This window comes from Hemitrygon akajei, chromosome 9 (genome assembly GCF_048418815.1).
Source record: "Hemitrygon akajei chromosome 9, sHemAka1.3, whole genome shotgun sequence".
NCBI lineage: Eukaryota > Metazoa > Chordata > Chondrichthyes > Myliobatiformes > Dasyatidae > Hemitrygon > Hemitrygon akajei.
In genome coordinates, this window is record NC_133132.1 from 165,677,550 (window position 1) to 165,705,190 (window position 27,641).

At 42.5% G+C, this 27,641-nt stretch overlaps 1 protein-coding gene across 1 annotated transcript in view; it reads right to left on the reverse strand.

Annotated features, from left to right (window-relative positions):
* The window catches only part of frk (fyn-related Src family tyrosine kinase), a 130,211-nt gene that overhangs the window by 18,919 nt on the left and 83,651 nt on the right, over positions 1–27,641 (reverse strand). Inside the window, exons 2-5 of the mRNA XM_073057434.1 lie at positions 26,936–27,057; positions 18,150–18,313; positions 12,761–12,929; positions 9,299–9,457 (exon numbers count right to left, since the gene is read on the reverse strand). Coding sequence (XP_072913535.1) covers positions 9,299–9,457; positions 12,761–12,929; positions 18,150–18,313; positions 26,936–27,057 — 614 coding nt within the window. The remainder of the gene's footprint in view (positions 1–9,298; positions 9,458–12,760; positions 12,930–18,149; positions 18,314–26,935; positions 27,058–27,641) is intronic.

Here is a 27,641-nt window from a genome sequence, read left to right on the forward strand (position 1 = left end):
GATCAGATGTGGAGACGTCATGTAGATCAGATACTGGATACTCCACTGAAGAACATACCTGAGTCGATTGCATCCAACAAGACGAACACATTACAGTCACTGAACTTACCTCTCAGTGATGATCATGTCACTGGCAGCAACATGACATCGGAAACCAAGAACATTATCTTAGACAGGACACCAACCAAACCTGATGCCTCTCCACAGGTCCAGAGACACTATCCTGAAAAAAACTGATCACCACCCATAAGACTGAACCTTTAGAACAGTGAAGCTACTTGTGGACTGTTGTTGTGAAAGCATGTTTATTGGGTATATGGGTTTATGAAAGGGAAATTTAATGTTTTGTACATATACAGTTATACATTGCATTAATCTAAAGGGAGAGGAAGTGTAATGTATGGATCTATTTCTTTTAGAGCAAAGACCCCACCCTTAGCATTATGTATTGATCTGTTATCCACGCATATGCATTATTCTCTCTCTCTCTCTCTCGCTGCAGTGTGAATACATCAGTTAAAGCCATCTCCCACGTGCGTGCTTTTATTTAATTGAAATGGAGTTGCAAAGACACACTTTTCAGCAAATAACTTCTAATGAGGCAAATGCTTAAAATTAATTCTTGCTGAATGATGTTTCAATGTGACTAAGCAGTCCCATCAGGAAGCAGTGGTGTCTGGGACCATCATGTTACCTGTCATTTTGGAGTGCTGTTTTGCTTCGTAAATATCAGTGCACACTGCTTAATGACCATCCTTGTACATTCAAAAATAAAGTGGTTCCCAGCTGGCCCAGCAGTTAATTGCATCGTGCAGTGTCGTATTGCTGGGTACAGACTGGGAAAACTCAGGTCCAGTGTTTTACCCTTCTCTATCCCTGTAATCTTCTCACCTTCTCCAAACTCTGCAAAGTTAGTGTTCCTTTAGCCCCATCTCTTCATCCCGCCTTTCGTAACTATGCTGTCAATAGTTGAGGTTGGAAGCTTCCAAATTCTAACCCCTCTCATTCTCTGTCTCTTGCCCTCTCTCTCTCTCTCTCTCTCTCTCTCAAACACACACACTCACTCTCTCACTCAGTTACACGCTCACTCAGTCACAGACCCACTTAGCCATACACTAAGTAGCCATACACCCACTCACACGCTCAACACACATGAACTCACATGCACGCAAGCGCAGCCACAAATGCGCGCGCACGCACACACACACACACACACACATTTGGTCTACATTCCTACAAGGGCAACAGCTTGCTCTCCATATTGTACTGCCCAGGCTTGTGTACTGGCATGCTTACCACATAGACAGCCGGGGCACAACATTCATGGTCAACACAGGACCACTGCCCCCTTTCTTTCCATGCCTGAAGAAGGGTCTTGGCCCTAAATGTCGACTATTTATTCCACTCCATAGATGCTGCCTGACCTGCTGAGTTCCTCCAGTATTTTGTGTGTGTTGTAATGAATCTGATGTCATCTGAGAGAAGTGGAATGAAATGAATGTTTTCTTACAGTGGCTCTGAACAATACCTAGCAATTGGTTTTTCTATCGAGTTCATGAACTGGTTTCCATTTACGTTTGTAATGCATTTCATATCATGTTTGCTTCTGCATGTTTTATGTTTAATATATGGTCATGGCATCTACTTGTTTGAAAATTATTTTGGTCAAGCAAGAAGATCTCTGCATCATAACTTGCTTCTCAAACTATGTTCTCCATTGTGGATCAGTAATACCTAATATTGCTGACTGCTAAGCATTGCTGTCAGTATTGAATCTTATCAAGATTGTTGCCATCTTTAATTTTACTGTTATAAGCTGTAAACAAGGAGGTTCAGTGACACATATTGTTGGGTGTGAGCTGTAGTGTTGCTAATGTTTACCTCATTACAAAGGGCATCGATGAGTCATATTTAGTGCAAAAGGAAAGGGGAATGTTTAGATAGGGACCACAAAAGCACAAGGCATTGGAAAACATTTTAGACACAAGAGATTATTTTATTTATTGAGATACAGTGCGGAGGAGGCCCTTCTGGCCTTTGAGGCACACCTCCCAACAACCCCCTGTACCAGCAACTGGTCCACCAATGCGGTGTGAAGACTTCTGCTGGGTCACGGTATGAAGACATTTCCTCTTCAGTTGCCAACAGTGGAAGACGTGAGAAGCCATCAGCAAGGCTGTGTTGTTTGGTACCCTTGAACTCTATGTCATAAGAGTGGACTCCTAGGAGTAGCGGCCAATATTGTAACCAGGTAGCAGTCATCACTGGAATTCCCTTGCTGGGATTGAAAATGGACACAAGAGTCCGGTGATCTGTCACTAGCGAAAACCTTTGTCCGCAGAGGTAGTGGTGGAACTCTTTTGTTCCCCACACTAGACCAAGGGCTTCTTGGTCGATCTATGCTTAGTTGCGTTCTGCTTTGGTGAGTGATCTTGAAGCAAATGGAATTCGGTGTTCAGATCCATCTTTCATAATGTGTGACAAAATGGCTCCGATGCCATAAGGGGACACATCGTACGCCAGGGATGGGTCATAATGGGTGAGCAGTTCATCAGATGTTATTTGTCTCTGTTTCCTTGAATGCTCCTTCACATCTTTCTGACCATTCCCACCTTGCTCCTGTCTGTAACAGTGCGTTCAATGTGTGCAGCGCTGGAGCAAAGTTTGGGAGAAACCAGTGGTCGTAGTTTAAAGGTGCAAGTATGAACTGAGTTGTGACACAGTTCCCAGTTTGGCTGCCTGAAGCATTGCTTGAATCTTCTCTGGCGACTTCTGTAAGCCATGCTTGTCAATGACATGTCCACAATACGAGAATCATTCTTGAAAAACACACATTTCTCTTTCTTTGCATGCAGACATTACCCACTCAGTCTGGTAAGCACTTTACCAAGGATCTGGAAGTTGCTGTTCACCATTTTTGCCAGTCACAATAATGTCCATAAGACCATAAAACATAGGAGCAAAATTAGGCACTTTGGCCCATCGAGTCTGCTTCACCATACAATCATGGCTGATCCTTTTTCTCTTCTCCTCCTCAACCCCATATGCTAGCTTTCTCCCTGTGACCCTTGATGCCAAGTCCAATCAAGAACCTATCAAACTCTGCCTTAAATACACCCAACAATCTGGCCTCCACAGCTGCATATGGCAACAAATTCCACAAATTCACCACCTTTGGCTAAAGAAATTTTTCCGCATCTCTGTTTTATACAATTATACTGGAACAGCCCCTTGTGAGTGTTGGTTGTGAGGAACTTCCTGCATGACTCTTCAATCTCCAATTGCAGATAGGCTTGTGACAAGTCAATTTATGAAAACCTCTCCCTACCTGCCAAAGATGCAAAAGTGTCTTGTATTTGTGGCAGGGATACTGCACAGTACACAGCTCCAGGTTGATGCTCACCTTGAAATCCCCTTATATGCGAATGGCTCTGGCCTTCCCTTTCTTGATCCCGGGGCAATGGACATGGCCCAATCACTCTCCTCAATATTGGAGGGAATTCCAGATACTTCCAAGCTCTGCAGTTCAGCATCCACTTTAGGACATTCTGCGTAAGGCACTGGATGCACTTTAAGGAATTTTGGTATTGCTTTTTCATCCAGTTAAGTTCTGGCCTTCATGCCTTTGAGTTTACCAATCCCCTTCTCAAACACCTTCTCACTAGCATTAAGCAGCTGTGGTTAGTGTGACCGTTTGGGCTGTCATTCCTGTTGATGTCACACTGAGAGCTTTGACTGAGTGCAATCTAGTTGGATTTTTCACAACCATTCATATCTGAAAAGTGTTGGTCTTTCACTTTTCAATACATAAAGCTCTAACTGTTGTGTTTGGCCTCTATACGTCACATTTATTTTCAGTTTGCCTTTGGGAGACCCGCTTTCATCCGTGTAAGCTTTAGCATCACTGAGGTCTTTTCTAATGGAATCTTAGAAAATAGTCTGTTGTAGTCGGCCTCTGGAATTATGAGCAAAGCTGACCCTGTATCCAGCTCCATTTTCAGTTTCATACCAGACCCATCTATTGTGATCCAGATCGTCTTGTGATCTGCTTCATTTATACTATGCAATTCTAGGCATGACAATTCACCTTTGTCAGACTCTGTTATCTGATTCTGTTTTACATTTGGTAACTTTATACATTTGTTTAGTTTTGTGTTTGAGACTTTTCACTCAGCTGTGCTTTTTGTCTGCCTTGCACATTCTCTCTCTGTGACTTTGTGACACTTTCTACAAACTTTTGCTTTGAACCGACAGATCTACATCATGGGAGGATTTACCACATTGGTAACATCTTTGGCTCTTTGCACCTGTAACACATACCCAACAGGCTGGTATATGTCTAGGGGAAAAGGAGATCCAGCCACTCACCAACCTCATCTCCCGTACACACAGGTGCTGTGGGAATCAAGTTTATGCCGCGCGCACACACACCATATCAAACTCACACCAGATACCGTTATGGAATACACTTTAAAGATTTTACTAAACTAAAAGAGTACTATGCAATACAGTATATATGAAGGAAAAGAAAATAAAGTAAAAGGCACCAACTTATCAAAGTTCAGTCAGTTTAGTGCACATCGTTGGAGCTCAACCATCGAAACATTCGACCCCTCGTCACTTTCCTCCGACCTCCAGGTCCTTGCACCTGGGACCACCCTGGTGGTCGACCGAGCAGTGCAGCGCACGTCCACCTTCCTCAGCATCTTCTTCCTGACTCCCCTGAAAAGACCGCGAAAACCCCCAAGCTCCCAGCCTCACAAGACAAAATAACATTCCCCATTGGTCAACAAATGAATACAATCCCCATATCAGCAAGTCCAAAGCTAAACAACTGTGAGAGAAAGCACTTATCGTACAAAGAAGCATTCCTACTCTTAACAAAACAAAGAAGCCATTTTGATTAACATACACAGTACATTGTACACACCTTTCAGGGACATTTTGTGCACTTCACATTCTAACCTCTATTTTCTGTAGTTCTGCATCCTTTGCTGCAGTCTCTGACGATATTGCAATGGTCAATGCTTGTTCTAAGGTTAGGGTTCTTTTGACCATAAGACTACAAGACTGTAAGATCTAGAAGCAGAATTAGGTCATGTAGCCCATCGAGTCTGCTCCACTAGTCAATTATGGCTGATCCTTTTTTTCCCCCTCCTCAACCCCACTCCCTGGCCTTCTATAAGTAACTTCTGATGCTGTGGCCAATCAAGAACCTATCAGTCTCTGCCTTAAATACACCCAATGACTTGGACTCCACAGCTGCCATTGGTAATAAATTCCACAAATTCACCACCCTCTGGCTAAAGAAATTTCTCCGTATCTCTTTTTAAATAGACACCCCTCTATCCTGAGGCCGTGGCCTCTTGTCCAAGACTTTTCCCACCATGGGAAACATCCTTTCCACATCTACTCTGTCTAGGCCTTTCAACATTTAAAAGGTTCCAATGAGATTCCCCCCTTATCCTTCTAAATTCCAATGAGTACAGATGCAGAGCCATCAAATGTTCCTCATATGGTAATCCTTTCATTCCTGGAATCATCCTTCTGAACCTCCTCTGAACCCTATCCAATGCCAGCATACTTTTTTCTTAGGTAAGGAGCCCAAAACTGGTCACAATACTCAAGGTGAGGTCTCACCAGTGCCTCAGCATCGCATCCCTGCTCTTACATTCTAGATCTCTTGAAATGAATGCTAACACTTCATTTGACTTCCTCACCACCAACTCAACAGGCAAGTTAACCTTCAGGGTGTTCTGCACAAAGACTCTGAAGTCCCTTTGCATCTCAGATTTTTGGATTTTCTCCCCATTTATTCTGCACACTTATTTCTTCTAGCAAAGTGCATGTCCATGCATTTTCCAACATTGTGTTTTATTTGTCTCTGTCTTGGTTATTTTCCTAATCTGTCTAAGTCCCTCTGCAGCCTTCCTGTTTCTTCAGCACTACCTGCCCCTCCACTAATCTTTGGATTATCTGCAAACTTGGCAAAAAAGACATCTATCTTTTGGACAGTAGCCTCTTTTGAGTGCTTTGACTATACAAACTGCATATAAGCCTGTATGTGTTTATGCATCAGAAAGTCCATCTCTAAAGTCACAGTACTGGGGAAATTTGCACAGTTCTGCAAGGTATACAGAAATGCTTTCATCCTTTGACTGGTTCCTTTTGTAACATCTAAATTTCTCAGCTATTACCAGTAGATTAGGGCTCAAGTGATTTTGTAAAATTATAACAACTTCATCAAACGTCTTGCTTGCTGGCTTTGCAGGGGTTACTAGGTTGTGTAAGAAAGTGTACGTTCTTGCACCCATTAAGCTAAGAAGTGTAGGGACTTCATTCTGCTCTTCCATGTTGTTCACGTTACAATACAATTCCAACCTCTCGATAATGACTCCCAGCCTTCTTTAGCGCTATCAAATTTGTCAACTTTACTGAATGAAGCCATCACCACATTATTTTCACATTAAATTCAGTGCGTCCTTCACTGCGTATTATGCACTGTACTTTGTTAGTATCTGTGATGGCTTTCTCATGCTGTTTAACTCTCGCTGTTTTCCACCATAACTGTCGATGTAGTTTGTGATATTTTCAGTTTCGTGCTCGTTGCCAATTTATTGTATCTTTGCAACTACATATCTATTAAATGAAAGCACGCACGCGAGAGATGGCTTTAACTGGTATACTGTATACACATTGCAGTGAGAGAGAAGAGAGCGAGGACAATGCGTAGCCAACAGATCAATATGTCGTGCTGGGGTGGGGGGGGGGGGAGTCATTGCTCTAAAAGCAATAGATCAATACATTACAAAAATAATGACACAGATCTAAACAGATGTCCAAAGCAGATAACACTGCAACATCAGCATCCTTTCTGGATATTCAAATATACCATTTAGTAAATTTAAATGAATTTTGTGTCTCACAAGCTTCTCGATCTCAAAAACACAAATACATTTTTGAACAAGAGAAGATCTGCAGACTCTAGAAATCCAAGCAATACACACAAAATGCTGGAGGAACTCAGCAGGCTGGGCAGTATCTATGGAAAAGAGTAACAAAGGGTCTCAGCCCGAAACATCAACTGTTTGCTCTTTTCCATAGATGCTGCCTGGCCTGTTGAGTTCCTCCAGCATTTTGTGTGTGTTGCTCCAAAATATTTTTGAAAGAATTTTCTGGAATTTCTCTATAACTAATGTGCGTTCAAGTGGACTTTTATATGGTTTGTTTTATGTACAATCTCAAAAATGTAACAACCTATTGCGAATGCCTGCAAAAAATAAATCTCAGGGTAGTGTACAGTGACATAGTCATAAAGCCAAGAAACACTACAGTACAGAAACAGGCCCTTCAGCCCATCTAGTTCATACCTAGCCATTAATATGTCTAGTCCAATCGATCTGCACCTGGACCGTAGCCCTCCATACCCCTCCCATCCATGTACCTACCCAAATTTCTCTTAAATGTTGAAATCAAACCCACATCCACCACCTGTACTGCCTGCTCGATCCACACTCTCATCACCCTCTGAGTGAAGAAGTTCTCCCTCATGGTCCCTGCCTTTCACCCTTAATCCATGACCTCTAGTTCTAGTCTCACCCAACCTCAGTGGAAAATGCATACTTGCATTTATCCTATCTATACCCCTCATAAATTTGTAAACCTCTATCAAATCTTCTCTCATTCTACTACCTCTAGGTAATACAGTCCTAACCTATTCAACCTTTCTCTATAACATAGGCCTGGTAACATCCTTGTAAATTTCTCTGCATTCTTTCAAGCTTATTGACATATTGATCAGTTCTAGTCACCAAATTATAGGAAAGATGTCAACAAAATACAGACAGTACAGAGAAGATTACTAGGATGTTACCTGAGTTTCAGCACCTAAGTTACAGAGAAAGGTTGAACAGGTTATGTCTTGTTTTTATGATTTTTATTTTCTTGATCACCGAATTATAGGAAAGATGTCAACAAAATAGAGAGAGTACAGAGAAGATTACAGAGTACAGAGAACAAGTAAGGTCTTTATTCTTTGGAGTGTATAAGGTTGAGGGGGGACTTGATAGAGGTATCTAAAATTATGAGGGGGATAGATAGAGTTGATGTGGATAAGCTTTTTCCATTGAGAGTAGGGGAGATTCAAACAAGAGGACATGAGTTGAGAGTTAGGGGGCAAAAGTTTAGGGGTAACACAAGGTGGAATTTCTTTACTCAGAGAGTGGTAGCTGTGTGGAATGAGCTTCCAGTAGAAGTGGTAGAGGCAGGTTCGATATTGTCATTTAAAGTAAAATTGGATAGGTATATGGACAAGAAAGGATTGGAGGGTTATAGGCTGAGTGCAGGCCAGTGGGACTAGGTGAGAGTAAGCATTCGGCATGGACTAGAAGGGCCAAGATGGCCTGTTTCCGTGCTGTAATTGTTATATGGTTATATGATATCTTTCCTGTAGGTAGGTGACAAAAACATAGGTATGTTATGTGTATTTTATACATATCATCATCATCATCATCATTATTATGTGCCGTGTCATATCCATTGCCTTCTTCTGGGCAGTGTCCTTACAAGATGGGTGACCCCAGCCATGATCAATACTCTTCAAAGATTGTCTGCTTGGCGTCAGTGGTCACATAACCAGGACTTGTGATATGCACCGGCTGTTCATACAACCATCCAGCACCCATAGATTCATGTGACCCTGATCGGTGGCTAAGCAGGTGCTACACCTTGCCCAAGGGTGACCTGCAGGCTAGCGGAGGGAAGAAGCATCTTTGGTACAAACATCTCGACCCTGCCACCTAATTAATACATATACATATGAATAAAATACATAAATATACAAAATAAACATACAAATTATGCATATGTACATACTTTGATGATAAATTTGGCTTTAAACCCTCTTAAGAGGTGCAAAAAGTGGCAGCCTTTCAGTCACTATAAGTTTAAATGCCTTAGATTACTTTTACAAGCATCAGAAATAGAGATAGCTTCACATTACATCTCAATGTGTAAAAGCTTTGTCATCTTTATGATAAGTTCTAAATCACCCAGAGACAGGCTCACAATAAAATCAAACAGAAGCCAATTCCTCTTCAGAGGTAACCATCCAAATGAGCACAATCTCACATCAACTTCACAGGGATCCTCAGCAGGTGCTCACTTCCTACATTTCATTCCCCTTTGGAATTAATAGCAATGCATCTATTGTCGTGCTAAGTTAACATCATACGTATCCATTGTACTTTCTTCCTACTGAACAAACGCCTGGTAGATTCTAAAAAGACACCATACTTACTGTGTAAATAGTCAAGCAAGCTCCCATTTTTCATTAATTCAGTGATAATGTAAATTGGCTCTTCGATGGTGCATACAGCATACAGCTGAATTAGCTTGGGGTGTCTCAGTTTTTTCATTAATTGCGCCTCCCTTAGGAAGTCCTCTGTGGCCATCGTTCCTAAAAATGGACACAGCAAACAAATTCTGTTCACTCACTCTTACCCAGCAAGATCCACAAGAAAATTTAACAGGGAGATTATAATCCGTACCTAAGGAATTAGTGATCTTACTTGGTGAACCAAAGATTTTCAGTCCCTGTGCATTGATAATTAGGTTCGATCACAGCGCCCACCACTATTCCAGGCTGATCACGTTACATTGAACATTGGTTCAGGACCATACTTAATGGTGGTCTCCTGATATAAACTGGGATAGAAATTCTGCTTGCAGCTAGCAAAATGCTGAACACAAACATCCCACTGATCCCATGAATTTCCAGATCATTAATTTCCAATTCTGATCTCTGCTCCTTCTGAAACGATTAAGTGGAGATGAAAAGAGATCTCCATGGAAGGAAGGAACAGGTTTGCTTGTGTGTGATGATTTCTAATGACTTACAGTACACTGTACTGCATGTCTGCTCATCAAGATCCTAATAAATCAATAAAGTCACTCCACCTAAGATTGGCTTCCTTTCCCGAGTAAACAGTCAAGGCTTTGGGCTCTTTACCTTTCTCACTCACCTGACTTCGCCTATCTTCATTCCTCTTCCTCCACCTTTTTATTCTGTTACATTCCCCCTTCCTTTCTAGTCCTGATGAAGGGTCTTTGCCAAAAATGTTGACTGTTCATTCATTTTCATAGATACTGCCTGACCTGTTGAGGACCTCCACCATTTTGTGTGTGCTACTTTGGATTCCCAGCATCTGCAGAATCTTTTGCATTTATGACTTTCGTTCCCTGCTTCTATTTTCAAAACAAAGTGTTTCCTGTTTTTCTCCAGCCTGAACAAAGCACCCAACCAAGTGCCCATGTTGATGTCTATTGTGTTCAATGGCCTGATGGCTTTACCCAGAGTGGTGAGTGCGTGGAATGGGCTGCCAGCAATGGTGGTGGAGGCGGATACGATAGGGTCTCTTAAGAGACCCTTTTGGATAGTTACATGGAGCTTAGAAAAATAGAGGGCTATGGGGATGATGATGATGATGTCAGCGTCAGGCATTTTTACAAGGTGCGGAACTAAAGACTGTGTGGTGCACCACTCCTCATACAGACATTTTGCAGTGTTTTAGTTATTTTACGAGGTCAAGTTGCGAGCTCACCCCTCGACCTGGCATGGATGGAAAGCGTACTCGGGAATGGCCCAACTGGATTCGAACCCGGGAACCTCCGTTCCGGAGTGCAGCACTGATGTCACTGCGCCACCAGCTGACCATATGGGGAAGACTAGTAATTTCTAAGGTAGGGACATGTTCAGCACAACTTTGTGGGCCAAAAGTCCTGTATTGTGCTGTAGGTTTTCTATGTTTCTATGTTCTAAATTCAATAGAACATTGATGCCGATCTTAGACAAATGGGGTAGAACTTTGGCATTAATGAAAGGACCACCCCCATACCTGATTCACTGTTGAGGATATTATCCTCAACTAACACCCCTTCTTATAAACTTTAATCATTCATAAACCCCCTCATTCCTCCTTACATTTACTGCCACTTCTACCTCCCCCCACAAGTCTTCATTTCTCTGCCTGGCTCCTGGTTGATTTCCTCATTGTGCCTCAGAACTCGATTTGATACTTTCCACAAACTTATCCCCAAAAATCATCTCCTCAAACTCCTGCTAGGTCACTTACCTCTCAATTCCTCCACCCCACCCTTAAAAAAATTTCCCTTGCAACCATTTGCAAGTGCAAAGCCCGTAGGGATGTGGTATAATGGGACAAACAACCACACAGCACAGGAACAGCTTCTTCAGCTCACAATGCCGATTCAAACAAAATCTCTTCATCCATATCCCTCTATTCCTTGCACATTCTTGCATCCATCAAATGGCTTCTTAAACGGCTTCCACCACTTCTCTTGTCGGTCTATTCAAGGCACCTCGTCTGTGTTAAAAAAACTCACCCTGAACAGTTCTTTTAAGCTTTTCCCCTCTCCCCTTAAAAACATGTCCTCTGGTGTTCAATATTTCTAACCGAGGGAAAAGAATTCAACTACCCACCCTATCTAATAGACCCTCTTCCTTTTTTAAAAGCTCTATTGGGTCTCCCCTCAACCTCCAATCCTCCAGAAAAAAAACCAACCAAGCTTCTCTGACCTCTCCTAATAGCTCATACCCTCTAATCCAGGCAGCAGGTTGCTAAACTGCTCCTGTACCCTTCCCAAAGTTGCCATATCCTTCCGGTAACGGCGTGAACAGAACTGCACACAATATATCAAAAATATCTAAGCCTCTGGAACCCTACCCAATACTTTCCACGTGGAACCATTTCTAAGCCAACATCTGCTTTAGTAATTGTTGTAATGTATTATTAAAAGTAAGTTAATACTAATCGGGAAGCTGTTGGTAACGAGAGGTTGGTTCCGGGGTTGACGGGGTTTTTACTTCCAGTGTGCATTGTATATAATTCCTCCACCCATGTCACACAAGGTACCTGAAAGCCTCTGTATTGTAAATATCATTTGCCGCCCCAGATAAATATGCTCTTTTGGCCATAAAATTACCAAGTGGTCCTTTTGTAAGTAGAAGTTACCACAGTAATAATTAACCATATAACCATGTAGCAATTACAGTACAGAAACAGGCTATCTCGGCCCTTCTAGTCCGTGCCAAACGCTTACTCTCACCTAGTCCCACTGATCTGCACTCAGCCCATAACCTTCCATTCCTTTCCTGTCCATATGGCTATCCAATTTTGCTTTAAATGACAATACCGAACCTGCCTCTACCACTTCTACTGGAAGCTCATTCCACACAGCTACCACTCTCTGAGTAAAGATATTCCCCCTCGTGTTACCCTTAAACTTTTGCCCCCTAACTTTCAACTGATGTCCTCTTGTTTGAATCTCCCCTACTCAATGGAAAAAGCCTATCCACGTCAACTCTATCTATCCCCTCATAATTTTATGAGAGCGATTTTTATAAACCCCCCCCCCCCTCATAATTAGTTTCTGATCAGCACGCCTTTAAAAAATTACAATGGACATTTACAAAATGGAGAAACTAACAGCATCTGTTAATCATAAGCTGGAACAATTTGATTCATACTGGGAAAAATGGTTTAGGATTTTATTAAATACTTTGTGGAGATACGTGATATATATGATTATGTGATATATATGTACAATGTCTGAAATACATCTTACGGAAATGTTTGTTTGATGATGAACTTCAATTAAAAAATAAATTACAAAAAAAAACATCGCTCACATACTCCTTACAAACAGCAGTGAGAATGAGTTATCAAATGAGTGATCATACCGGTCTTTAGTGTTTTTACGGCAACTGGGGTTCTGTCATTCCAAACTCCTTGCCATACTTCTCCAAATGTTCCCGCACCCAATTTCTTTACCAGCTTCAGAGAGCTACGAGGGATTTCCCATTGATCCTCAGTATTGTAAGACAATCCAACTGTAACCGGTGTGTCCAACTGATGGTTTAAAAAAGAGACAGTCAGACATATTTTGAACTTTCAATAGCACACAAGGAGCAAGTGAAAAGAATTCTTTAATTTATGAGGGGGGAGAAAAACACCCACAAGGCAACCTGTCAATAATTTTATTTTTTTTTTAATTAGAGATACAGGCCCAGCGAACCTGTGCCACTCAAATACGCCAATTAAACTACTAAACTGTACGTTTTGGAACGTGGGAGGAAACTGCAGATCATGGGTTAAGGGTAAAAGGTGAAAAGTTTAAGAGGAACAAGAGGGGAAACGTCTTCACTCAGAGGGTCATGAGAGTGTGGTACGAGCTGCCAGTGCAAGTGGTGCGTGTGAGCTCGGTTTCAATTTTAAGTTTGTATAGGTACATGAATGGTAGGGTTACGGAGGGCTAAGGTCCTGGTGGAAGTAGGCAGTTTAAATGGTTTTGGCATTGATTAGAAGGGTTGAAGGGCCTGTTTCTCTGTGACTCTATGATTCTCTGACACCCAGAGGAAACCCGCTCAGTCACGGGGAGAACATAAAATCTCCTTAGAGACAGTGGTGGCAGGGCAGCATAATGCTACTTCAGCACAGCTGTCACATCAGCTTGTCTCCGCCATGAGCAGACAAAAGCCACATCCTAGAGCTCAGCTCCCGTGATCCCATGTGGTACGAAGCAACATTTCATAGGCTCTGGATTTTGCACCACATCACCCAAAGCAGCATGAGCATAATTGATCATTTTCTGAGAGAAAACACACGCCCAGCTACTGTGCTGACCAACATGCATTTGCAATGCAGCAATTCCTGTTCCTGGTTCTTTGCATGCATACCTCTTAGTCTTATAATATCTGCATATCTCATAATGCCTGCTATGACTTCACCATTAAAGCACTTTTGGCATCTAGTCAGTATTTTCTGTTGCGAGTTCACAGAAGACTATTGGTGAGGTCAACAGTAATCTATTTCTTTCAGGTGATGTCATCTGAGAGACAGATATAGACCAGGTCACTGGGTGAAAGCTCGCAATGATCGTTGAGTGGTGTCACACAAGGTGGTGCTGACTTTGTTGAATGTTTTATACCTCAAAGAAGTCATAGAACCATAGAACATTACAGCACAGAAACAGGCCTTTTGGCCCTTCTTGGCTGTGCCGAACCATCTTTCTGCCTAGTCCCACTAACCTGCATCTGGACCAAATCCCTCCATGTACCTCTCATCCATGTACCTGTCCAAGTCAGCTCTGGAATTGTAGCCTCTCTTTAGCGTGAACTTCAGCGTCAGCCTGAATCACGTGTTCAAGCCCCTGTTTTCCTAGCAGGCTCTTCTTGTTATAAGGAGCGAAGGAAGCGAACCCAAGTGCAGGACACAGGCCACGGAGATTGAGTTTCGATGTTTACATGGGTGTAAACGCCGAACAGCAAGCAGGAGGGAACTTGACACGGAGCCCTGGTATGGAACCTTGTCACGGAGCCTTGACTCAGAGAAACGGAGTCCCATAGATAAACCTTGAAACTGGAGCTAATCTTAGAACAAACAGTTCTAAGCAGTTGGGAAATGTAGTTTACTGACAGGAAAAAAGATCAACGAACTGGCAACTAGTGGTTGTGACGCCAGAGTTCTTATACTGCGGTTCTTGATGGAAACCAGGTGTGCCGTCATCAAAGCAAATTAGAAGCAATTGGGAAATTAATGGTTGGAGCCGTGGCACAATCAACAGAAACTGGGAGCAAGATAGGGAATAAACAATCGGGACCATGACACTTCTCTCCTCCCATATATTCCAGCAGAAAGAATAGTGAGGGCCAGTAATTAATAAGTCGGGATGTGGATCATGCTAGTGTGGTCTCAGGGAACCGCAGGCAAACCCTCAAAGCAGAAACATGGAATGCAGTAGTGACGACACCCAAGTTTCAAGAACTTCATTAATTATGCTATAATGTGCATCCATCGCTCTTTCTTTGCATGTGGTTATTCTTTGATGCTATTCTGCAGTATTTCTTCCGCTTTTTTTATTTGTCTTTATTTATTGAGGTACATCGCAGAATAGGCCATTCCAGTTCTTTGAGCCACTTGGCAATCCCCTAATTTAATCCTAGCCCAATCACAGGACAACTAACCTACCAACCAGTACATCTTTGAACTGTGAGAGGAAACTGGAGTAACTGTAGGAAACCAGATGGTCACGGGGAAAACATACAAACTCCTTACAGGCAGTGGCAGGAATTGAACCCTTGTCACTGGTACTGTAAGGTGCTGTGCTAACCACTACGCTATCACGCCATGTCATTTTACTGTGAATGCCTGAAGGGAAATAAATCTTAAGGTAACATGGTAACATATACATAGTTTGATAATAATTTTACTTTGAACTTTGCATTGTTGCAATTGAAAATATGGATTTGCTGTTAGAACTGTTGAAGTTATTTTATTTTGTAATCAAGACCTAGTCTGCTTAAGTCTTCCTGTCGCCACCATCCTGTTATCACAATGTAAGGCCTCATATGGAGCCAGTGATCATTAATGGAAAATGTGTGGAGCAGGTTAAGACCTACAAGTATCTGGGAGTACAGTTAGACGAGAAGCTAGACTGGACTGCCAACACAGATGCCTTGTGCAGGAAGGCACCGAGTCGACTGTACTTCCTTAGAAGGTTGGCGTCATTCAATGTCTGTAGTGAGATGCTGAAGATGTTCTATAGGTCAGTTGTGGAGAGTGCCCTCTTCTTTGTGGTGGCGTGTTGGGGAGGCAGCATTAAGAAGAGGGACGCCTCACGTCTTAATAAGCTGGTAAGGAAGGCGGGCTCTGTCGTGGGCAAAGTACTGGAGAGTATAACATCGGTAGCTGAGCGAAGGGCGCTGAGTAGGCTACGGTCAATTATGGAAAACCCTGAACATCCTCTACATAGCACCATCCAGAGACAGAGAAGCAGTTTCAGCGACAGGTTGCTATCGATGCAATGCTCCTCAGACAGGATGAAGAGGTCAATACTCCCCAATGCCATTAGGCTTTACAATTCAACCGCCAGGAGTAAGATATGTTAAAGTGCCGGGGTTGATTGTATTTAATGTATTTAAGTAAACCACTTAAGAACTTTTTAAAAGCTATTATTAATGCTTTTTGAGAGAGTGATTTAGATGCATATCATATTTTTACTGAGTTAAGTATTGTATGTAATTAGTTTTGCTACAACAAGTGTATGGGACATTGGAAAAAAGTTGAATTTCCCCATGGGGATGAATAAAGTATCTATCTATCTAAAGTGGGATTAATGGTTTGGTGTGAGGGGTCTGGTTCCATGCTACTCAATGACTCCATGGGACAAATGGAATCCAGGATATTAGGGGTGGATTGCCTGATATGGAATTCGCCTGTGTGTGACTTTGCTTAACATGGAGTGGCTTATGTACATGGGCAGCCACCACATGGTCTTTGACAGATCGGGTCAGGATCCAGTTTCATGGAATGCAAGATGACTGGGGACCCTTCACTGCCGTTGTGGTGTGTCACCATCTTCTGCCAGCTCCCCCACTGAGGTCCTGGTGGGATTGCCCTTTGTCTGTAGACTCCACCTTGGGTGACCCTACCATGGCTAAGCTCCAGGCAGCATCGCTCTCGGGATCTCAGGAACTCACAAGCTTCTCCACCACAACAAGATAACAATCCTCAGAGAAGGGAATCAGCAAACATGGAATACGTAACAGCACACACAAAATGCTAGGGCACGTCAGCAGGTCATAAGAGCATAAGATATAGGAGCAGAATTTGGCCATTTGGCCCATCGAGTCTGCTCCACTACTTCATCATTCGCAGTGTGGCACAGTAGCATAGTGTTCGATGCAACATTTTGCAGTACCAGCGACCTGGTTTCAACTCCTGCTGCTGTCTGTAAGGAGCTTGTACGTTCTCTCTGTGACCTCGTGGATTTCCTCCGGGAGCTCCAAAGTCCTCCCACGTTCCAAAGACGTACCGGTTGGCACCGGATTACCGGTTGGTAATTGGTCATTGTGAATTGTCCCACGGCTTGGCTGGAGGGTTGCTGGGCGGCGCAGCTTGAAGGGTTGGAAGGACCTACCCCACACTGGATCTCAACAGATAGATAAATATACAAATCATCACAGCATGGAGTACACAGTATACCTCAGGACTAAGATGGGCCAAGTTTGTAATGGTGGAGTGGGCTCCAGGGCATATAGTCGACTTCTGCTGGAGCAACTGGGGGGGAAGGGGAGGGTGAGGGTCGATGATTCTGCTGCTGCTTATATGTGGGAGGGGAATGGGGGGGTTGTTTATTATTTGTTTATTATTTATTGTAATGCCTGCACTGTTTTGTGCACTTTATGCACTCCTGGGCAGGTATGTAGTGTAGTGTAGTTTTTTCTGTGTTGTTTTTATGTAGTTCAGTGTAGTTTTTGTACTGTTTCATGTAGCACCATGGTCCTGAAAAAACGTTGTCTTGTTTTTACTGTGTACTGTACCAGCAGTTATGATCGAAATGACAATAAAAAGTGACTTGACTTGACTTGTTTAGGGTTTTGAAGTTACTATCATTCGTTCTTTGGGGTTTCCTGTTTCATGGATGTCTGTGAAGAGTTTCAGGTTGTATACTGTATACTTTCCCTGATGTTAAGTTGTACCATTTGAACCATTTTATTTCTTGTTGTTGGGTGCTTGTGCTGTTAGACAGGTAGAGGGCTGTGCATTTTGAAGTGCCAGCACTTCTAAGTTAGAATCAACAAGCACATCATCTGAAAACTTCAGAAAACTTTATGGTGAGCAAAGGCATTCTCTCAATACTGCTGTTAGTGACTGCCCATTACGCCACTGGCCAGCAATGAAGGACCTCCATCACCATCTGTCCTTGGCCATATAACATTGCACCCATCTACAAGAGGATTTGTCATTGCTGTTTCCATAACAGATTCTTTCTTTTGACCAGTCAGGGCTGTTAGCCCAAAGTTGACCCCCCGAACTTGGAGGGCAGGTGGACCACCCTTAGTCTGGCCTCTATTTTTGGCCTGTTTGGCATGGATATCCCTACCAAAATTCAAAGCACAAAGTCCTGACTCCAGCCAACATAGCTCTCTGGGTCATAGAGGCACGCAAGCCTCCAAATCCTACGGCAAGTTTGTGGTTCTCTTGGAGGACATTACTATTGAGTTCAGATCATTAAGAATGAATAAATGATTTAATACTTTATGTAGTATATTTGAGTATTTATCTCACCTTCCTGCATGGAATCTGAAGTTTGGTACACAACCCATCTTGGTTCATCATGTAGCTGTTGACCAGCTCGGCCAGCGTTTGAAATGTTGATCTTCGTGTAATGAAAAAGCCTCCTTCATCCAACTGCCTGATTTTATAATGTTTCACCATGTCCCCATCACGAACTGCAAATTACATATTAAATTGGAAATAAATAAAGGATAATGCACAATATATTTTATTCAAACGGTTTTTGCAGGCAGGCGGTTTGAACAACAACAAAATGAAAGAGATGGAACTACAGTAGATCTAAACTTTCACAGATGAGAAGGTCAAATGCACCCTGCCTGCATTGGCCATCACCATCATCTAGCCCCACGCCATTCCCAAATCATCACCTTATGTTGAGGCTGAGCGGGTTGAGACCTTCAAGTTCCTAGAAATGACCATCACCAACAGTCTGTCCTGGTCAAACCATGGAGATGACACAGCCAAGAAAACTCACCAATGCCTCCACTTCCTCCTGATGTTAAAGAAATTTGGCATGTCCTTGCAGTTTTTATTTACGCATCACAGAAAACATCTGGATGCTTAATGGCTTTGTGTGTGTGACAGCTGCTCTGCCTGTGATCACAAGAAACTGGAGAGAGTTGTGGACACAGCTCGGCACATCACAGGAACCAGCCTCCCCTCCACGGACTCTATCTATACTTCTCCCTGACTCAGTAAAGCAGCCAGCATAATCAAAGACCCTACACACCCCCGGCATTCTTTCTTCTCCCTTCTTTCATTGGGCAGAAGATACAAAAGCCTGAAAGAGCATGCCACCAGGCTTAAGGACAACTTCTAACCTGCTTTTATAAAACTATTAAATGATTGTCTAATACAATATGTTGGATTCTTGACCCCGTTATATTCTCACACTTCATTGTTTACCTGCAATGCACTTTCTCTTAGCTGTTAAACTTTATTCTGCATTCTTAATGTGTTATCATGATTAGATTACCTTTATTTGTCATGTGTACATCAAAACATGCAGTGAAATATGTCAAATCAAGTCGGCAAGGATTGTGCTGGGAAGCCTGTAAGCATCACCACATTTGCCACATTAACATAGCATGCCCATAACTCACTAACCCTAACCATCAGAACTTATTGTGAGAGGAAATCAGAGCACACAGAGGATATCCACTTGGGGAGAACATACAAACTCCTTAAGAACAGCGGCAGGAATCGAACCCTGATCTCACAGCCAGAGCTGTAAAGCCTTGCACCAACAGCATGCTGCCTTGTTCTACCTCAGTGCACAGTACGCAAGACGAGCTTTTCACTCATTCTTGGTACATTGGACCATTGCAATTCTAATTCTAATTCCAGTCCTCAGGATTCTCCACCCACTAGGTGAGGCCCAACAAAAACGTAGAACATTGAACATAGCAATCTACAGGCCATTACAGGCCCTTTGGCCCACAATGTTGTGCCAAACATGTAATCTACTCCAGAAACTGCCTAGAATTACCCTACCCCATAGCCCTCTATTTTTCTAAGCTCCATGTACTTATCTAAGAGTCTCTTAAAAGACCCTATTGTATCTGCCTCTACTACCTTCACTGGCAGTGCATTTCATGCACCCACCACTCTCTGTGTGAAAAACTTACCCTTGACATCCCCCTTGTACCTACATATTTCCAAGTACCTTAATACAGTGCCTCCTCATGTTAGCCATTTCCGTCCTGGGAGAAAACCTCTGGCTATCCACACAATCAATGCCTCTCATCATCTTATACACCTCTATCAGGTCACCTCACATCTCCCGTCGCTCCAAAGAGAAAAGGCCAAGTTCACTCAACCTATTCTCATAAGGCATGCTCTCTAATCCAGGCAACATCTTTGTAAATCTCCTCTGCACTCTTTCTATAACATCCACATCCTTCCTGTAATGAGGTGACCAGATGAACACAGAACTCTTTGTGTGTGGGGTTTTTTATCAGTCATGCAAGAGTCGTGGATTAGGAAAAAGTTCTGGAAATATCAAGGAAATGAATGGGTTTCAAAGCTGTGTAGAAGGAGTTCAGGGTCTCACTGCTACCATTCAGAAGGAGGTACAGGAGATTAAGGTCTCATACCACCAGGTTCAGGAACAATTATTATCCTTCAACCATCAGGGTTCAACCATCCTGAACCAAAAGGGTTAACTTCACTCAGCTCAACAATGAACTACAATTGTAGTTCCACAACCAATCAGCCTACTTTCAAGGACTCTACAACTCATTTTCTCAATATTAATTAACTGATTTTACATATTGGTTACTTGTCTTTCTTTGCTTGTATGTAGTTCTTTGCTGATTCTATGGTATTCCTTTGCTCTACTATGAATGCCCACAAGAAAATGAATCTCAGGGTAGTATATGGTGATATGTACATACTTCGATAATAAATTTCATATGAACTTTTAATGGGTGAAAGCACAATGACCTAGTGGATGAGGAGAAAAGGCAAAAGGATTATGATGGAGGAGCCGGCCACAGTTCCTGTAGTTCACCACAATGCTGCACATCAGAGAAAGCACCTCACAAGACAAAGAGTCTAGAGGCCGTGATGCATTACAGAAAAAGAAATGGGAAGAGATGATTTGAACTAAACGGTTCATTTTTGAAGGGGATGCAGGAACACAGAGACTAAAGAGTGAGCAGACAAAAGACTTTTGACAATGACAGAAATTGAAAAAAGCAGACAGAATCTTTGGCTTTATAGAGAAGAGGGAAAAATGGAAAAGCAAGGAAGATTGCTAACCTTTATACTCCACAAGTTAGAGACTAGTTGGAGAACGGGAGTCAGTTTTGGCCATCGCATTATATTGAAGTAGATTAAGGCTCAGCATGGTTGCAGAAAAGATTTACCAGAGTAATCCTGCAGCCAAGAGACCTCCATAAGGTAGAAGGAAGAAAATTAGGTTGTGCCCTGTAGAGCAGAGAAGGTTTTGATTGAGCAATTTAGTCCTGTGGAAGATTCTGAGAGAAAAACTAAAAAAAAAGGGAAAATTGTCTTTAACAAAAATGTTAACTAGCTTGTAATTATTATCCACAGACTCACTTTCAAGGATTCTGCAATTCATGCTCTCAATATCATTTTCTTTATATTTCCACAGTTGGTCTTCTTTGGCACATTGGTTGTTTGTTTATGTATAGTTTTTTTGTACATTTTATTGTGTTTTTCTGTATATGCCTGCAAGAAAATGAATCTCAAGGTTCCCATGATGACCAGAATTCTATCAATCTCTGCTCTGAATGAGCAAAGAATCAACGTACATTTGTTATCAAAATATGTATGCAGAATACAACCCTGAGATTTGTCTTCACATAGTCAACTACAAAACAATGAAAAACACAGAACCTATTCAAAGAGAAACAACAAACTCCCCTTCTTCTTAGCAATGACCCTCATCTCAGTACTACCATTGGGGGGTTGGGGGGAGGAACAGGAGCCTGAAGACCCACACGCAATGCTGTAGGAGCAACTTCTTCCCCTCCACCATCAGATTTCTGAACGGTCCATGAACACTACCTCACAATTCCTCATTTGCACTTTTTATTTCTCTATCTGAAGTTTTTTTATGTCTTGCAAAGTCTGGCTGTCACAAAAGGACAAAGTTCACAACGTGCGTCAGTGATAATAAACCTGATTCTGATTCTGATTCACATTGACTGAGCCCTCCAGGGTAAAGGAATACAAACGTTCATCATCTTCTGAGTGAAGAAACTGTCTATCCCCTATTATCAAACTGAGCTCCTGGTCCTAGTCTCCTCAGACTTCTTCCTGGCATAATCCTGACATCTATTTATTTATTCATTGACGTATAGCACTGAATAGGCCACTCCAGCATCTGCCTCGCAGAGCAATCACCCGATTTAATCCTAGCCTAATCACCGGGCAATTTACAATGACCAATTAACCTACAAACCAGTAATGTGGGAGGAAATCAGAGCACCTGGAGAAACCCACACAGTCACAGGGAGAAGGTACAAACTTCTTACAGGAAGTGGTGGGAATTGTATCTGAGTTGCTGGTACTGTAAAATGTTGTGCCACAACAACTAGCCTGCCAAACTTTTTATGTAGGTTTCGATAAGATTTCCCCTTATCTTTCTAAAGACCACTCAATCTCTCCTCAAAGAGCAAACCTACCAGCATTGAAGCTAGTCTAGTTAATCTTCCCTGCTTTCCTTCTATGCTAAATAGACCCTTTCTTAGGTAAACAGACCAAAACTGAATCCAATATTCCAGATACAGTCTCACTTAGGCCCTACACAATTGAGGTTCCCCAGTAATTAAACCCTATTTCTCTGTCTAATTGCTTGCACTGTGTACACGTCAATCCTTAGTGACATTTGTAGAAGCAACCCTTCAATCTTTCTGTTACGTGCACCAACAGATTTTCCACATTATATTCAACACCTTCTTGCCCACTCACTCAGCTTGTCAGGATCTCCCTGAAGCCTCCTCCATATTCACCATCCCACTTAGTTTGGTATCAACAGCAAATCTGGAAATATGACATTCCGTACCTCTGACAAATTGTTGATATAGGTGGTGAATGCCTGGTCTCAGGCACAAAGCCTACACTCTCTGCTTCCTGTCCGATAAGCAATTCTCATTCTGTTCCAAGCTATTATCACAGTTCTATGTACCATGTTATTGAAATATTCTGGAACTGTGAAGAGAAAATCATAATTGAATATTTTTGTTTGACTCTAAGATGATGAAAACACCGCAAGTACAAGATAAGCAAAGTAATGAAGTATCGGCACAATCAGAAAGATGCATAACACATAAAGGACTCAAGAAAATCATTTTTATTCTGTCTGAAAGTAAAGTTCAAGTGTGCTCAATAGCCATATACACTCAATCGGCACTTTATCATTTACCCCTGTACACCTGCTCATTAATGCAAGTATCTAATCAGCCAATCATAGAGCAGCAACTCAATGCATAAAAGCATGCAGACACGGCCAAGAGGTTCAGTTGTTCAGACCAAACATCAGAATGGGGAAGAAATATGATCTAAGTGACTTTGACCATAGAATGATTGTTGCTGCGACATGGGGAGAAACTGCCAATCTTCCGGGCAAAACAGTCCCTAGAATTTACAGAAACATAGTGCAAAGAAAAACAGAAAAAAAAAATCTACTGAGTGGTAGTTCTGTGGGTGAAAATGCCTTGTTAATGAAAGGTCAGAGAAGAATGGTCAGACTGATTCAACTTGACAGGAAGGTGACAGTAACACATCTAACCACACGTTACAAGAATGGTGTGCAGTTGAGCAGTTATAAGCAGAATTTTCAACGTAAGTAATGTTGCTTGGCAGATTGATGAACCTACAGTGTTGTTCACCAAACCCAGCTAGAGGTGTTGGCCTGACTGCTCAAGTGTAAATATCACAGCTGGACCAGGCATACAGGGTTGATCCAATCATGAGTTCAAGATTACTCTTCCTTCTTCAGACTGGGATGCTTGAGCTGATACACAGATTTCCGCCTGCCAGCACAGTGATGTACTGATTTCTCCTTTGAAGTGCATAGTGTATGTGCTTTAACAGACCTGCAATTTGTCCCAAAACTGACTTTGGATTGCAGCAGACTCCAACAACAGATAGGAGAACTGCTGTTAAGGAATGCTTTATTACAAATTGAAACCATCAATGCAAGCAACTTCATTCCAGACACCACATGGTGCAGAACATCACTCTGTCCTATACAAACATAGCTTAGATGTAAATAAGATTTGCTCTACTTGTCGTATGTACACCGAAACATCAAAATAATAAATGGCACAGTTTGCATCAGCAACATCACAGACCAAGGTTGTTCAAGAGGCAGCCTGAAGTATCGTGCTGCTTTCGGTGCCAACATAGCATGCTCTCAATTTACTGATCCGTACACCTTCAGAATGTGGGAGGAAACCCACACAGTCTGAAGATGTACGGGTTACAGTTAGTAAGTTGTGGGCATGCTATAATAGTAAGGTGCCCAGCGCTTTTGCACAGGCCTGTATTTGTCAACGTGGAGTGGAGAAAGAGTTTGTAAATCTGGCAGGAGCAAAGGATGTTGAGAATGGCAAGGGCGGAGTGCCACGAGAGGGGTATTGGACTGGTGGCAGAGGAATGGGGGGTGTGGCACAGGTGCAGACATACCCAGCCCTGAGACAACAGACAAGATCATTTGATTCCAAACAATTAGCCTCCCCTCTCTCTTCCCCTTTTCCCAACCTCTCCCTGCCCCCTTCCCACTCTCTGTCCACAATACAGACCCACATCAGAATCAGGTTTATCATCGCTCACATAGGTCATGAAAACTTACTGTTTGCAGCAGCAGTACAGATCAAAACCTAAAATCACTACAGTACCGTGCAAAAGTCATAGGCGTGTGTGTGTGTGTGTGTGTGTGTGTGTGTGTGTGTGTGTGTGTGTGTGTGTGTGTGTGTGTGTGTGTGTGTGTGTGTGTGTAAGACTTTTGCACAGTACTGTATTTGTCAAAGTGGGGTGGAGATTAGGTTTGTAAATCTGGAGGGAGAAAAGGATGTTGGGAATGGTGAGAGGGGAGTGCTGTGGAAAGGGTGTGAGGCACGTGGCAGAGAAAGAGCGCCAGAAGAGGGGGATGGTGTGGGTACAGCCACACCTAGCCCTGAGACAACAGGCAAGGTTTTATTTCCAAACAATCGGACTTCTACTGCAATTTGGTTAGGCACACTGTATATGTCATCACTCTATATGTATGTGTGTATATATATATATATATAGAGAGAGAGAGAGAGAGAGAGAGAGAGAGAGAGAGAGATAAATAGCTCAGGTACCTAAGGCTTTTGCACATACACAAAAATAGTCCAAGTCTGGTTACCCTCCAATATGATGGCCAACTGGATAACCTCTAACCCAACGGCATGAAAATCAATTTCTTCTTCTGGTAAACAAACTTCCCCCCCCCCCCCCCCACCTTCCTCTGTTCCCCACTCTGACCTTTTACTTCTCACCTGCCTATTATTTCCCCCTTGGTCCCTTCCTCCTATGGTTCACTCTCCTGTCCTATCAGATTCTTTCTTCTCCAGCCCTTAACCTTTCCCACCCACCTGGCTTCACCTATCACCTTCCAGCTAGCTTCTTTCCCCTCCCCCACCTTTTTATTCTAGCATCTTCCTCCTGGATCGACTAGGCTTATACTCACTGGAATTTAGAAGATTGAGGGGGGATCTTATTGAAACGTATAAAATTCTAAAAGGATTGGACAGGGAGATGCAGGAAGATTGTTTCCGATGTTGGGGAAGTCCAGAACAAGGGGTCACAGTTTAAGGATAAAGGGGAAGTCTTTTAGGACCGAGATGAGGAAAAACTTCTTCACACAGAGAGTGGTGAATCTGTGGAATTCTCTGCCACAGGAAACAGTTGAGGCCGGTTCTTTGGCTATATTTGAGGAAGTTAGATATGGCCCTTGCGGCTAAAGGGATCAGGGGGTATGGAGAGAAAGCAGGTACAGGGTTCTGAGTTGGATGATCAGCCATGATCATACTGAATGGCGGTGCAGGCTCAAAGGGCCGAATGGCCTACTCCTGCACCTATTTTCTATGTTTCTATGCTTCCTTCTCAGTCCTGAAGAAGGGTTTTGCCCAAAATGTTGACTGTTTATTCTTTTCCACAGGTGCTGCCTGATCTGCTGAGTTCCTCCAGCACTTTGTTCGTGTCAACTGAAGTCGAGTTTATTGTCATGTAGACATGTATGGTGAGGTACAGGTACAGGGAAAAGCTTGATTCAGCAACATCACAGGTACAATGATACAGTCTGCACACAACATAAATTGTACAGACAGTGAAGAGAGAAAAATGACTGCACCAGAAACAAGAGTTTAAATGTAAACAGACACAATCAGAAACAGGTCCATGGTCTTGCAAAACGTAGTCTGTATTGTTCTGTTACTGAGGTACAGTTAGGATTGTGGATATATATTCAAAACTTTGAGACTTTTTATCTATTTAACCTTGTAATGTGACAAAATGGAATCTGTATAATCCCAGAGTTCTTTGCTATATGCTGAGTGTATATGTGACAGGAGGCATGTAATGTTCTGATCATTGTTCATTGTCTAGCTAAGGTACGGTTGGTACATTGCATGTCCTTGAATACTGCAGTTGCTAAGTGGAGGAACTGACTCCCAGAACAGATAACAACCAAGAAAAATTGTATAAAATAAAACAAACTTTGTAAGCTGTAAAACATTGAGGAATGGAGATGTTTCTTCTTACAAGTAATAAACATGATTTTGAACAGATCGATTCTGTGCTTTTTTTTTGGTTCTTTGTTATGAAACCTAGCGAAAGGTACACAATAGGATCTCGACAAGAACCTAATGGTTGTAGAAAGTAGCTGTTCCTGAACCTGGTGTTCTGGGACTTCAGGCTTCTGTAACCCCTGCCAGCAAGCATTAGCATGTCTAAAATAGGCCACAGCGCAGTAATGCATGGGCAACAGAAACAAAATGCTGGAAGAACTCAGCAGGTCAGGCAGCATCTATGGAGGGGGAATAAACAGTCAACGTTTCAGGCCAAGACCCTTCATCAGGATGGATGACGACTCTCATCCTGAAATATCGACTGTTTATTCTCCTTCATACATGCTGCCAGACCTGCTGAATTCCTCCAGCATTTTGTGTGCGCTGCTCTGGATTTCCAGCATCTATGCTGCTGTGCTCTATAAATAAGACTCAATTAGATCGACAAATAACAAAAATATTTTATGAAGTTAGAGACGATAACAATGATACCTGAGAGTGAGAAGTCACCAACTTTGCTTTCACTCTCTCGGACGAGGAAGGAACCATGTCCGTTTCCCGCCATCATCAGCTGTTTCTCTGCATCAGCACGCTTTATCCCTCCGAAGAACCATCTGTAATGAAAAGATAAGAATGCTTTAAGTAGGAGCTCTGAACTGGTAAGAAACATGCCATTGCCAATTTTTTCTCTTCCCTGTGCTGTCCAGAAAATCAGTTGAGTGACAAACTGCACAGAAAATGGAGCTTTTACCGCAGTAAAGTTTTCATCCCAACATTTCTGCCTTCCTTCATTATATTAGCAATGAATGAATTATTGTCCCACCTTCTGAGAGGCTAATTGTGTGATACCTTTGAAGCCCTTACTAATCAAAAACCAGTCAACCTTTCAATATATCTGTTACCTTGGCTTCCACTGCCATCTGTGGCAATGAATTCTACAGATTTACTAACCTCTGGCTAAAGAAATTCCTCTATGTCGCTGTTCAAAAGGGACGTCTTTTCATCCTGATGATGTGCCCTCTGGTCCTAGACTCGACCATTATAGGAAACATCCTTTTCACATCCACTCTATCTAGGCCCTTCAATATTCAATAGGTTTCAATGAGATCCACCTTCATTTTTCTAAACTCCAGCAAGTACAGGCCCAAATCCATCAAATAGTCCTCATACATTAGCCCTTCCATTCCTGGGATCATTC